This window comes from Dama dama, chromosome 2 (assembly GCF_033118175.1).
Source record: "Dama dama isolate Ldn47 chromosome 2, ASM3311817v1, whole genome shotgun sequence".
NCBI lineage: Eukaryota > Metazoa > Chordata > Mammalia > Artiodactyla > Cervidae > Dama > Dama dama.
This window is the reverse complement of record NC_083682.1, coordinates 26,354,173-26,368,651: the sequence shown is the minus strand read 5'-3', so window position 1 is coordinate 26,368,651 and position 14,479 is coordinate 26,354,173. Positions and strand designations below refer to the sequence as shown.

The 14,479-nt window shown below is 44.6% G+C and overlaps 1 protein-coding gene across 1 annotated transcript; it reads right to left on the bottom strand.

The window, feature by feature from the left end:
* Positions 1 to 236: 236 nt before the first annotated feature.
* HTATIP2 (HIV-1 Tat interactive protein 2) lies at positions 237 to 13,718 on the bottom strand. The gene is made up of 6 exons (XM_061167988.1): positions 13,560 to 13,718; positions 13,012 to 13,207; positions 11,235 to 11,342; positions 1,655 to 1,792; positions 1,097 to 1,158; positions 237 to 503 (listed from the first exon to the last, which is right to left on the bottom strand). The coding sequence occupies exons 1-6, from the start codon at positions 13,670 to 13,672 to the stop codon at positions 278 to 280; spliced, it is 843 nt and encodes a 280-aa protein (XP_061023971.1). The 5' UTR covers positions 13,673 to 13,718; the 3' UTR covers positions 237 to 277.
* Between the last annotated feature and the right edge of the window lie 761 nt (positions 13,719 to 14,479).

Sequence of the window (14,479 nt, the reverse complement as noted above, 5' to 3'; positions counted from 1 at the left end):
AGAAGACTGGAGTGGGTAGCCATTCCTTTCTCCAGGGATCTTCCCCACCCAGGGATTGAACCTGGGTCTCTCTCCCACACTGCAAGCAGGTTCTTCAGCATCTGAGCCGCGAGGAAAGCCCCAGGTTCTAAAACACTGATGCAGAGCACAATCATTTTTTGACTGGACGAAAACTGAAAACCATAGTTAAAGCACATTTTTTTTAGACTCTGAAATTACCAATTAGCTAGTAGGTGTTAAGTCTGACAATTAAAAAATAAACATTTATTCAGTGTGGTCATGGCTTGAGAGAGTCATCGGCTTTCCCCAGGTCATGGATGGCCTTGTTATCCAGCAGCTCCTTCTTCGCGTCACTTGGTCTCACTGCGTTGTTCAGCATTGCTCTGACCACAGTTATCACCGGCACAGAGTGCCCACTGGCCCAAGATTCCGGTAAGGAGCCAAAGAACTTCCTAACCAGCCATTCACCTGGGCGAGACTCCTGCCTATCACATAAGAGAACTCTAGAGAGAAAAAGAAAAGCGGGGGAACAGATGGTAAACTGCGTTCAGATCACTGTTGTTGTTGCTCAGTCACTAAGTCGTGTCCAGCTCTTTGTGACCCCATGGACTGCAGCACACCAGGCTTCCCTGTCCTCCCCTATCTCCCGGAATCTCAGACCATACAGGATGGTAACTGAACTGTGTCTCCCCAAATTCATGTTAAAGCCCTAACCCCCAGTGTGACGTCACCCAACACTAACCCGGATGGCACCTTGACCTTGGACTGGTAACCTCCCCTTTTGTGATGTTACTCTGTCAGGGCAGCCCAAACACCAGTCCAGTGTGAAAACAGTCTTATTTGGACATGAAGAGGATTCTGAAGAAGAAGGCAGCAAAAGCTACCCAGGAAATTCCAGACTATTCTGAATCTGGCACCAACAACCATCTACCCCTTTCTTGAAAGCCCAAAGCTGGGTTCTTCGGGGAAGTGCTCTCCCTCCATACGACTTCTATTCACATCATAGATATCTTATTTGTCAGTCTCTTCAATGAAAAAGCAGCTCCTAGAGAATAACCAACTTAAAGGTGTACTCCTAGGCAGTAGAAATACTTACCCAGGCCTAAATATGGAGTAACGATCAAATTTTAACTCTTCAACTCTAGCTTCCACTTCCCCCTGTTAGCAAAAGACATTTAGTATGTAATCAAGACCAACTTGCTGTAATGCTAACAACAAGAGTAACTTGGGGTTTTGAAGACAATCTGCTTCTGCAGGTCTCGTTATATGTAAATATCCTCTTTCAGATTTTCAGCTTCTAGAGTCTGGAAAGTGAAGGAAGAGATGACATGCAGCAGAAAATTAAAAAAGATGCACTGAACTATCTCAAAGTCTCTTCTAATGCTAGGGTTCTGAGCTTATCTTCAATACCAGAGATGGCAACATTTCATTGCATGCTTACCAGATAATCAACAAAGGGGAAGACACTGGAAATTATCTTTCAAATCACTCTTGATTACTAAATATATCCCGGCAAAAGAGCAGTCCCTGCAGCTATAAAAAATGCATAACATAATGCATTTAGTGCATTTTGGCATTACCTAGCATTTTATATTATTACTGCCAAAAAGCCAAGGTTCCCCAAAGTATACAAAAGACAGAAACATGCACAAACCTTGACTTGCAGATATAAAAAATTGCTTGACTTATCAGCTCCCTTAGAGGAGAGCAAGTTGAAATGCTTGCACCCTCCAGACTTTGCGAGCTCTGCAGACTTCAGGACATAATCACGATCAACACGGACAAATCCCTCCTAAGGGCAAAAAGAATGAGTTATTTCCAAACAGCTGTGAGTTTGTCTTAAAAATTACTCCTCAGCTTGGTGGCAGGTAAGCAGTCCTGCGGTGGGGAAGGAAGAGGATCTAAGTAAAATGAATCCTAGTAAAACATGAACGTCAGGCTCAGACCCTGGGAATGGCTGTGATGTGACGCTCAGGACGGATGTACCAGCTTCAGTAGCAAGGCCAGACTGTGATGAAAAAACAAGGACAGTGACATTGAAACCAGACACCAAGCAACTCTGCAATGAGCAAAAGAAACGATGATATTATCAGGCTGAGAGACTGTTTTTAGTCTCACATTTCTTTATCTTTAATCACTTTACAACCTTACCACCCTGTTTGTGTTTTCTCTGTTTTTTTTCAGTGTTAACTTTAACATGGTAGTGTCTCAAAAGAGTGGCTGCAAACACTATCCAGGCACTGTGAGAATGAAGTCTATTTAATTTCCAACTCTTATGTGTGTTTTACAACATACTTTACATGTTAGTAAGGAGTGCATCTGCAAACTTTTTACTGACAGGTGTATAATCAAGGGGGTTTCCCAGGTGGCTCAGTGTTAAAGAATCTACCTGACAGGCAGGAGACATGGGTTTGATCCCTGGGTTGGGAAGATCCCCTGGAGAAGGCAATGACAACACACTCCAGTATTCTTACCTGGGGAATCCCATGGACAGAGGAGCCTAGCAGCCTACAGTCCATGGGGGTTGCAAAAGAGTTGAATAAACAACAACATATAATTAAGAATGTCTGGAGACCCCTGATCTAGACTCAGCCCAGTGATGGTAGCTGTTAGGTCTTTCTTAGTTCACATCTCAGCATCTGTATGCCCAGTACCTGGTAGGTACTCCAAAAATATTGGAATGAATAAAAGTCCACTGAAAGCAGAAAAAAGGCAAATCCAACTAGGAAAAAAATAAGAGGCAATCAAAGGAGGAGGGGAGAGGATGGTGTCAACAAGATAATATGGACTCATTTTTATTTTTAGGGTCTAACTGAAGGACACATGCCTGTATCCAGAAAAGGGAATTCCGTGTAATGGCTTCTTGGGACCACCACAAGGCCGGGCATACTCAAGCTCAGGACAGCTGAAAAGAAGTCTAAAGTCCAGTGAAGTTGAACTTCACAAGTACCCACAATTATATAATGAGGTTTCACATAAGGAGGATTCCAAATCTGAAGGCTAGATTACTGTCCCAGTGATTTTTTTGTTGTTGTTTTTAATTAAAAATCTGCTCAAACAGAGACTCTGTAAGCATCTAGAGGGATGGGATGGGGAGAGATACGGGAGAGAGGTTCGGGAGGGAGGGGACAAGGGTGTACCTAAAGTTGATTCTTGTTGCTGCTTGACAACAAAATTGTGTCTAGCAGTTATCCTTCAATTAAGAATAAATTTTTAAAAGTCTGCCCTCTCGTAGTTATTGATCCTAAATGTATGTATCTTTCATAGGATAGATAGAAGGCACTTTGGGAAACATCACAGCCAACCCCCTCACTGTGGAGATGTGACCACAAGGCCCAGCATTCCAGCTGGGCCATTCCAGCATTCAACTCTCCCGGCTAATAAGTGAGAGAGCTGAGAACAGCATGCAAATTCCTGACTCTCTAAGCAGGGCTTCCCACTTGTACCCATGTTCCTTCTTACTTCACACCGTCTCCAGCTAATGGCAAGACTAATTCATTGTTGTGGTAGACAGAATAATGGCCCCTCAAAGATGCCCACATCCTAATCCCCACACCTGTGAATGTGTTAGAGGCTGCATGGCCAAGGTGAATGAAGGTTGCAGGTGGAATTATGGCTGCTAATCAGCTTTTTCACTCTCCTCTTTCACCCTCATCAAAAGGTTCTTTAGTTCCTCTTCACTTTCTGCCATTAGTTCAGTTCAGTTCAGTCGCTCAGTCGTGTCCGACTCTTTGTGACCCCATGAACCATAGCATGCCAGGCCTCCCTGTCCATCACCAACTCCCGGAATCCACCCAAACCCATGTCCATCGAGTTGATGATGCCATCCAGCCATCTCATCCTCCGTCATCCCCTTCTCCTCCTGCCCTCAATCTTTCCCAGCATCAGGGTCTTTTCCAATGAGTCAGCTCTTGGCATCAGGTGGCCAAAGTACTGGAATTTCAGCTTCAACATCAGTGCTTCCAATGAACACCCAGGAATGATCTCCTTTAGGATGGACTGGTTGGATCTAAAGTGGTATAATCAGTGTATCTGACGTTGTTGATGTTTCTCCCAGCAATCTTGATTCCAGCTTGTTATTCACCCCAGCGTGGGATTTTGCATGATTTACTCTGCATATAAATCAAATAAGTGGGGTGACAATACACAGGCTTGAGGTACTCCTTTCCCAATTCTCAAACAGTCCTTTGTTCCATGTCCGGTTCTAACTGTTGACCTGTATACAGGATTCTCAGGAGATATGGAAGGTGGCCTGGTATTCCCATCTCTTTAAGAATTTTCCACAGTTTGATGGGGTCACAAAGAGTCAGACACAACTTAGCGATGAACAACGACAATGAGTAACAACCACCTTGACGCTGAAAAAGGTTATTCTGTATATCCAACTGGGCCCAATGGAATCACAAGAGTCCTTACAGTGGAAAAGGGTAGCAGAAAAGGAGGCTGGAGTCACGCAGTGTGAGGGGCACTGGATCCCCCATTGCTGGCCTTAAAGATGGAGGAAGGGACCATGAACCCCCGTGGCCTCTAGAGCCAGAAACTATAAAGAAATGGATTCTCCCCTAGAGCCGGCAGAAGAGAATGCAGCCCTGTCAACACCTTGATTTTATCTCAGCAAAATCCACATCCGCCTGCTAACCATAAGATGATAAATTTACGTTGTTTCAAGCCATTAACTTTGAGGGAATTTGTTACAGCAGCAATAGGAAACCAATACAGAACTCAATTCTAAAACAAGAGGTCTGAGCAAACTTTCCAAACCTTGTCTTGCAGTGGATCATAAAAGAAAACAGATTTTCAGTTTAGGACTGGCTATAAAGTGTTCATAAACTAAACATCTTCTGCAACCAGCCCCCAGGCCCAGAAATAGAGCATCACTGTTACCCCCAAAACCTGTTTTGTTCTCTCTTCTCATCACTCCCCACAGAGAATTTTTGACTATGTCCACGACCTGCAGGACAGTGTTGTTCCTTTGCCTTTCCTTCTTTTAGATGATATAACCTTAACTCTTAGCCAGGTATCATCCCCATCTCCTTTTGTGTTGTAGACTTTGACATTCAATCCTAATTCTGGACTGGAAGACCTATCCTACACACTGATTGCAATTCCCTCTTGCTGCTTTTCTAAATGGGTGTGCAGCAAACTGATTTTAATACTCAGCACATCCTGAGAGTGGGATGAGACTGACCTCCTCAGAGCCATTCTCTGAATTGAGATTTTACATGTGCTGAAAAATGTGCCAAGAACCACCCAAAATGACATCGAAAAATTCAAAAACACTCTACTTCTCTTCCATACCTATTTTCTTCCCCTCACTCCAATTCACCAGAACTCTGATTTTCATAAGAGGTCCACTATTTCAATAAAATTCAGTGTTGACGAGTGAAATTCCTTTTTGTTGTCGCTGCTGGTTTAGCACTATTTCTTAGAAGGATTATTAGAACTACCTCTGTTAAAAAAAGTTTCTTCTTTCATCAGCGTCTTTAAAAATAAGGGAAAGCATCAGCCAATCTCAAGGCTCTAGACCGACGCCGTGGCTCTCACTTAATCCAAGGCCAGTAAAGGGATAATTTGATTAAACTGAGACCCCAATTTATTTGGCTTTAGTTCTGGATCAACCTCTCCTTAATAGAGTCCTGTCGTCTCCGATTGTTTGATGAAAATTAAAGTGACATAAATACCATGAGACTTTTTTCAATCTGATTAGTCAGCTAAGGCACATCAATAGTACCCCAGCCATCAGCCTCTGGCGTCCCTCCTGTCACCCGCCGGGCGAAGGGCTGACAACGGCTCCTTGCGGGACGAGCACCCACGCTGCTGCTGCGACCCCCACACTTGGCCCATCAGTCCTGCTCAATGGGGCCCTGTTGACAAGGTGCCCATACCTTTCTCCACCGCTGTTCTCTGGACAAAGCGAAATACTGTTTTATTAGCAATCAATGGCTGTTAATCCAAAACGATTTCACAAATCCTCTGAGCCCTCAAGCTGATTATAAATACGCATCTTTCCAAGCCCACAAACTTTGAATTTCACTTCCCCCACCCTGATGCGTGGCCTTTCAGCTGGTGAATGAAACTCAAAAGCAAAGGGGTCAACGGCTTTCAAGGACTTGGAAACCAAACTAAATGCGATCCCAGCGACTGAGTCCGAGACACCGACACCTAACTGGTTTTCTCTGGAATGAGGAAGATGCTGTTTACAGACCGAAGGGAGCTATCTTTAAAACCTTATTATTAACACCCTTTCTTGTTCTCTAGCAGCTCAAATAAAAAAGCAATAGAAAAACAAACTAAAACAAGCTACTCCATATCCCAGAAACACAATTTTCGGAAAAACTGTACTTAGTTTCCCCAACCATATAGCAAGAAAAAACAGACGTCTCTTCTGAGAGCATTAAGTCCATTAGGTGTGTTTTACCCTAAGACAGGAATCAGAGTCCTTCTAGAAAAAGGAATTGATTAAATAAATTGCCACTATAAATTTCCTTTTCCAGTACCTGCTCAAAAGAATAAACACAATATACTCCTATGACATAGCAGAGAGAGCTCTGTGAGCTCCACAAACATCTAGGGAGACAAATTCTCTAATTACTCTTTACGTCTTATGACAATCCAAAACTACTAAGTATTCTTTCTAATCTTTGCCAATGCCTGCACTCCAGGAACACTGTGCCTTAGGAATAACTCATCCTGACACAGTATTTCAATACCGACTGATACGACAAGCAAGCAGTCGGAATGACGCAAGGTCAAGAAGAATCTTTTCCAAGAAGGGAGGATCTATCATCCCGGAAAGGGTCCCACTTGGCCATATTGCTGCTTCAGATTCTTTCTCCTCCACGCCCTTTTCAATCCAACCCTACAAATTAGACTAGAAAACAAAGAGATGCCGACCAGCAATGAATGGTATGACCTGAGACCCCATGTGTTCCTGTCCTGGAGAGCACATCTATACTTCAAGTACAGAGTGGGAAGCAAGGTCTTGGTGAGCCAAAGAGCTCTGGAGAGAAAAACAAAATCTTACAGAGATTCCTGAGCCAATCTCCATGTTCTCACACATTTTCTTTTTCCCCATTTGGGGCACTCTTTTCTCTGTGTTTTAAAAGTCAAAGAATTTTGCAGGCCAAAGGGGCTGCAGTCGTCACCTCCCTCTCAGCACAGAAAAGGAGGCCATGATCCTCGGGAGCTAATTGGCATACCCAAGGCCCCATAGCCACTCGGTATCCAAACAGAGCCTATAATCTGGGTCCCTTGAACCATCTGGGACCTCACTACTTCACAGGTCCCCTCCTAGACATCAAATAAAACAGTAGAGGTGACAACAGGGGCTGGCAAACTTTCCCCGTGAAGGATGAGATAGTAAATATGTGCAGATTTACAATTGTCATTACACACCTCTGCCGTCATCGTGCAAATGTAGCCATTAATAATACATAAAGTAATGAAAATATTTCAATAGAATTTTATTTATGGATACAGAAATTTGAATTTCTTATATCCTTATATGTCATGACACATTTTTCCTCTTTGAAAATTTTTAACCACTTAAAAATATAAAAACATTTATAGAACATAGTTCAAGGGCTATTCAAAACCGGGCAGGCTGTATTCGGCCCACAGCAGTGTGCAAGCGCCTGGTTTAGAAGAGTGTATTATTAGAATCAGAAGCCCAGAGACTTCAATGATGCCTAATAAACGTGACAGTAGCTGTGTTAATCACATTAATGGTACCATTCATTTGATAGACTCCAAGAGCCTGGACTTCAGAATCCTGTGCTGAGCTGGTGAGGACATAAATGAAAAGATGAAACTACAATAATACCCCACCTCAAACTCACTAACCAAATCCTTCACTTAATAAGGAGAAAGCACCATTCTCAGTGGCACCTCTTTTTTTGCACTTCACTTACAGCCAATGTAGATCTGCTTTTCAAGGGATATTTCAACCTTCACTGGCACCTAAGTTACATAGCAAAGCAAGGTGAAGGCCATCTGGGTCAACAGTACCTGGAAAACCAGCAGGTAAGGAGGACTAATACTGCCCAACGCCTCCTGAAAGCAGGCCCAACAAGAAGAAGAAAGTTGGCTGCATCAGAATCCCCTAAGAAGCCTATTAAAAACAGGCTTTCAACCTCAGATTCTGATGCAACACATCTGGATTAGGGCCAGGTCACAAAGTCCCTGCATTGATTGGACAACTATGGCTTGTGACTGAAAAGATGATCAGCATCTCACCAGCTACTGCTAAAGGAAACGGTTTTCCAAACAGCTCAAGACGGCTAACAGACCTACCCCTTGCACCAGCATCAACAGAAATCTTGGTAGACTGTGTGTTGCAACCTTCTCCCCTCAAAATTCATATGTTGAAGGCCTAAACTCCAGTAAATGTGTCCTTGTTTGCAGATGTAATTAGTTAAGATGAGGTCATACTGAGTAGTCGCTCAGTCATGTCCAACTCCTTGCGACCCCATGGACTGTAGCCAGCCAGGCTCCTCTATCCATGGAATTCTGCAGGCAAGAATACTGGAGTGGGTAGCCATACCCTTCTCCAGGGGATACCCTCCCGGAAGCCATACCCTTCGACCCAGGGAATGAACCCAGGTCTCCCACATTGCAGGCAGATTCTTTACAGTCTGAGCCACAAGGGAAGCCCCATACTGGGTATGGTAGTTCTTAATTCAGTTTGACCAGTATTGTTATAAAAAGGAGAAATTTGGACATGGCCACTGGCAGGTGGCGCTAGTGGTAAAGAACCCACCTGCCAATGCAGGAGACAATGACTAGGGTTTGACCCCTGGGTGAGAAAGATCCCTTGGAGAGGGGCCTGGCAACTCACTCCAGTATTCTTGCCTGGAGAATCCCACAGACCAAGGAGCCTGGCAGGCTATAGTCCATAGGGTCGCACAGAGTCAGACAGACTGAAGTGACTTAGCATGCACACAAAAGTATGTAGGAAAAATGCCATGAGAAGAGACACAGAGAGAAGTCAGCCATCTGCAGGTCAAACAGAGAAGCCTGGAAAGCATCCTTCCCTCCCAGCCCTCAGAAAGGACCAACACTGTCAATACCCCGATCTCAGATGTCCAGACTTCAGGACTCGGAGACAGGAAATTCCTGTTGTTTAAGCCACAGGGGTTATCATCTTTTGTTATGACAGCCCTAGCAAACTAATACAATGAAGGTCAAAGGGAAATAAGTGGGCTACTCAGAAGGCTTCAACACTAGAGATAGAAACCCTGAATTTCTTGAAGTTCCTCTACTGGAAACTCAGGGTACTAGATGAAAATGTGGACTGTTTCAGTTACAAAACAGCTACAGAACGACACTTGGCTAGCCACCAACTTGCAAAAGCCATCCAATGACCTTTTTTTTTAAAAAACAGACAGGCTGATTCATGTCAATGTATGACAAAAACCACTACAATATTGTAAAGTAATTAGCCTCCAACTAATAAAAATAAATGAAAAAAATAAAAAATAAAGCCCAGATACCATGAAGAAAAAAAAAAAAGACAGACAGGGTTCCTGACCAGAATACCAGGTGGGGTGAGGCCCCCATCAAACAACTACCTAGCCACTTGTGAACTGTCACTTCTTTTAAACTGCCTTAAGTTATCACAACCTCCAAGCTTTACATTGCATCCAATCTAAATTAGTTTCAAATTAAAAACAAAAAAGACTTTCTGGAGGAAGTGTCAGCTTATTTCCTGTCACTATCTTCTTAAACCATTTATGCCTTAACTAATTTCTGAGATTATATATTTGGTTTACTAGTCTTTTCCTTACTCATTAGTTACTTTTATCTTTTCAAACTGTTTGGAGAATAAAAGGTATTGAGCAGCCTGTGGGGTGGGGAAAAAACTCCCATCAAAACAAAAATGTTCCGGACAGGGAACACACCCAAATCCTGATTAAAACTGCATTACGTAATTTGAATGCAATAAAACAATTTAGACTTTCCCCTGGAGAGCCCTATGAGATTTGCCTTCTGTCATGAAAGTCAACCGCTCTATGCCTAATGCAGTGTTTTTTATTTTGCTGAGTCACCACCAAAGTCAGGTCAGCAGTTGAGACCGTGAAACCTGCAGGGTACTAGAACAAAAATTTTTCCATGCTTTTAGAGGGCACAAGGCTTGTGACTGTCCCTGGGACAGAAAAGACAGCATGAGCTGCTCGGCAGGAAAATGATCCTTCGTACGAGAGATGATGTGCCAATTCCAGATAGAGTCAAACTTGATAATCCTCACTTCCCAGCAAAGAATTAAAAAATCAGATTGTTCCTCTGGGCACATGGCAAAACTACAGAAAATCTGGAAATTCGTCCCTAATGAAAGCATAAATGGAATTATTCTTTGGATCACCCAAAGAGCCCAGAGAAATACATCTGAGCCTAACTTCTTGGTTGGTATAAATCAATAGTTCTTAACCGTGCGTTCTCTGAATGATTCTGATGCCTGGGCCTGTTTATAAACCTATGGTAAGCCCCCATGGGACCATCGTGGTCCTGCATGTTAACAGACATGTTTAACTCCAGCAAGTAAATTCGTTAGGGAGATAAACTATAGTCAAGGTATAAATTAAATAAGATGTACGCATTACTTGCCCAGGATCCACATAGTAAGCTTTGATTTCTAACTATATAGTAAGTTTGACTTCTAGACAGAGGCTGATGCAATTTAGAATGCAATTTATCATTAAAAAGCAAATAAAATGTGTGTGAAGACAGTTCTGAGTCAGTTAAGGCTGAATCACCACAGGGGTTGAATCATCGCTGGAGGCTGAGTCATCACTGGAGGCTAGCTGAATCGTGCCTCTGATGTTCTAGCGTGGAAGCTTAAGGCTCTGCATGAAAATAGGTTGAAGCAAATCACCCAAGTGAAAGCGATCAATTTAAGGCATTTATAAAGAAACAAAAAAACCTACTGCTAAGAGTATGAGCCAGTTACTTTTACTCAAACCTTAGTCAGAGGATGGAGTGACCACAATATTTGTAAAAGGCAAGACCATGAAATATCTATGATGGGATCTGAACTCAAGGATTATGTTGAAGGAAAGATGAACTTATCAATACTATTTAAAGTATAGCAAATGCTAGGGCAGCGCATGGACTGTTAAATGTTAAGTGCTAATATACACTTAAGCACAGCAAATAGAAAGCAAAAGGGGGAGCAAAAATGGAATCTCTGACGTGACTGACAAGAGAAAAGGGAAAAGGGTGGTGTATTTCTTCCTTACCGCCCCAGCTTTTTTTCTCGTGGTACCCAGGCAACAGAATCCAACATCATGACCTTGAAAGGCAGAAGCATAGTCATCCAGTTTCTCAAAGTCCACCACTTCTTGATTCTAGACAAGAGAGACATAGCTGTATGTTACTTGACGTTATTAAAACAAACAGGAAAAAAAATACTCCCTCTAGATTTAAAGAATAAATGAGAGAATACTACTAGAGTCCATTCACTTAACATCACATTTTGCAAGCTCATTTTCTTCCAGAAAAAGCAATAAATCTAAATTTAAACATCAACAATGTACTTAAATGTCTACAGTACACACAACTGGACTACAGGTGCTCTAGCTCTCTTAAGTCAAATATAATTTTCTCTCTGGAAAAATAAAAGACCTCTCTGTATATTACCAGGAGAAATACCAATGAGGTATAATGTCAAGGAAGGAAATGGTGTCTGGAATCTCAAAACCTAGGTTTGAGTCTTGGGTTTGCTGCTTACTAGGCATGATAATCATTTTGGCCAAGTTATTTATATGTCTCAGTTCCTTCATCAATAAAATGTGAAAGATAACCTTTCTTGCAGTCTAAAGCAGCATTAGAATCAGGCAGCAGGTTCTTGACAAAAAGCCACACTCCTAGGTCTCATGCCAACCCTGCACTTTTGATAAGCACCCTTGCTAATTCTCACACTCGTGAACATTCAAGAAACTCCATCTAACCTCTTAAGTTTGCTGTGAAATTTAAAAAAGAAAAGTTTCAGAAGTTCCCATCATTCAGGAGTTTACACAAAATGTTGCTTTTCCCTCTCTTTCAAAAGCATTTTCCTGGCACTCTACCCAATGCTGAAGAAAAGAATGCTTACAGAAAGTGCCTGACCAAAAGAAGTGCCACCAAAACTCGGCATCAAAGCACAAAACTCCATTTCCGTTTCTAATGGCCAGAAGTGTCCGACCTCATGCCCCATGAAGTCAGACTATGAAGATCACATATTACCTAAGTCTTAGAACACAAAAATCCTGAGAGACCAAAAACATATGCAAAATGACCCGCAGGAGTCAAGGACATTTATCTGTGAGACAGTTGTTAACTGGAATGTTCCACCTGTGAAACCTGTGGGAACAGTTGGAGATACCACAATTACACTACAGTTTAATTTACTGCAGTTTACAAATTACTCCCTTTACAAATCTCCACCAAGCTCAAGCTTCAAATATTTAGAGGATGAGCACCAGACTGCAGTCTGCTGTATCAGTGGGTCAACCAAGAAAGTGTAAGTGACAGTAAAAGGATGATTCAACTTATAGACACAAGCCTGCAGCCCTAAGAAGTCAGGCAGGGCAAATTCTTGCAGCTGAATAAGCGCACATCTCAATGCCAGAAAGCATTTCCCACTCCACAAACCATCTTCTGATTCACTGACATTAGTGTCGAGTGGACAGGTAAAGAAAACAAGCAATGGGGTTGAGAAAATTGCCCTAGGTCGCAGGACTGTTTTTTCTAGAAGCCATATTAAAGAACCCTCGCAACATGGCTCTTCTCTTCGTCCCTGGCCTCCCTTTCACCTTGGCTCCACCTTATGGGGGTCTGGACTGACAGAAGGGCTTTGTTCAAGTGAGGAGGAGGCCCACCTGGACATACAACCCAGCTTCCAGTAAAGCCTCTCACAGGCCAATCGTGGTCACACTTGAACGCCTCTTGGGACCACCGCAAGCCTTGCAGCAGAAAATAACCTCACCCTGAAGCAACACTGCGGGGACACTTTTGAATCCCAGCTCAAATACCCACCACGTTTTTATAAGCTTCCTCGTCCAACGTGAGCTTCCTCCGGCCAATCAGCGTGACTTTGGAAAACAGGCCCTGTTCCAGAATTTCTTTCAAGAGCACTCTGCCGGTTTCCCCGCTGGCGCCCAGAATAAAGACGGATTTGTTCTGCATCCTGAAGTCTTCCCGAAGCTTCGGCAGGGCTTCTGTCTCGGCCATGCTGCAGAAATAACATTAACAGGTGCTGGTCTCGGGGACGTTTCAGGGGCGGCCGTGCTTCAGGCCGCTTCAGGGTGGGTTGTGTGTTTTGGAGGAAGGTACGGTTCTTCTCCGCAGTCTGGGCCCAGGGGAAAGTGCAGAGTCACCGGCAGGGCGGGGCGCCCTGGCCGTCCCCCAGCACCTGAGCCAACCCACACCTCAGAAGGGGCTGGAACAGGGGCTGCGCCCAGGTGCCACAAACTGCCGGTACCAGGACGCCCCGTGTCCCCCACGGTGTCCCCGACTCTGGCCCCTCCTTCCTCCAACCACAGGGGGCGCGGAGCCCAGCTCGGTCCCCCAAGCGGAGGGGTTACCTGAGGCTGGCCCCGGGCCCCACGTCCTCGGGCTGCAGCAGGAGCAAGGCGGCTACCAGCGCCGCCACCGCCGCCGCCGCCGCCGCGGCGCTCAGAGCTGCGGGCCGGGACATCCGGCCATCCCTCCAGGCCCGCGTTCCCTGGCCCCTGGCACGCCTCGGCGGGGCCCCTCCCAGCTCGACGCCTACCGGGACTTCGCCTTCCGGGTGACTTCCGGGTATCGCTGCTCGCCCCGCCCAGAGGGATGGGGCCGGGTGGGGGCCGGAGGCTGCGGCCCAGGCGCGCCCAGAGCACGTGGCTGCGCCCGGCTCGGTAGAAAGCTCGGAGACCTCTCCCTCAATGTCGGGGATCTCTGGGCCCCTCTCTCCAGCGTTCTTCCTCACCCTCTAGGCTGAGTTGGCCCGCATCCAAGGCCTCGGCCAGTAGCCTTGACCTGCGTTTGACCCTTTCCAAAACCTATAATGTCAACTGCGTGTTGAACATCTTCATCTTGAATTCACATCGAAACGTAACCCTTCCCTTCCAACCGCCCCCCAAACAGCTGTAAAATCAGTCTGCTCCTGGCCTCTCTTGGGTGTGACTGTCTATTCATTTGCACAATCTTCATTCACCCTGTCCATCTCAAGTCAGAAATTCGGACTCTCCCCTTCTGACTCCTTTGGCCGGCCTTTCCACATTCTAAATTAATCACCAACGCTTGCCATCCTCTCTGCCTTTCAAATATTTGTCTTATGCAATTCCAGCTCTCACCTTATCTCACCAGTACAACTGGTTTCCCTGCCTAGGTTCTAGATGGTTGAGCCAGAGCAACCTTCCACACGGTTCCCCTGTTCACTCTTTGGAGCCAATGTCCATGTATTAGAACATAGTTATCTACACTGGGCCTGTCCTGGATTTTGGAAGTCCTGGACAGGAGTTAG

Excerpts from the sequence above, each read along its gene's own strand:
- HTATIP2 (XM_061167988.1), bottom strand. The coding sequence starts at position 13,672 with ATGTCCCGGCCCGCAGCTCTGAGCGCCGCGGCGGCGGCGGCGGCGGTG. Across the intron at positions 11,343-13,011 it reads AGGAAGCTTATAAAAACGTG|AATCAAGAAGTGGTGGACTT; the intron begins GTGGGTATTTGA and ends TCTCTTGTCTAG. Across the intron at positions 1,159-1,654 it reads TTTTATATCTGCAAGTCAAG|GGGGAAGTGGAAGCTAGAGT; the intron begins GTTTGTGCATGT and ends TTTTGCTAACAG.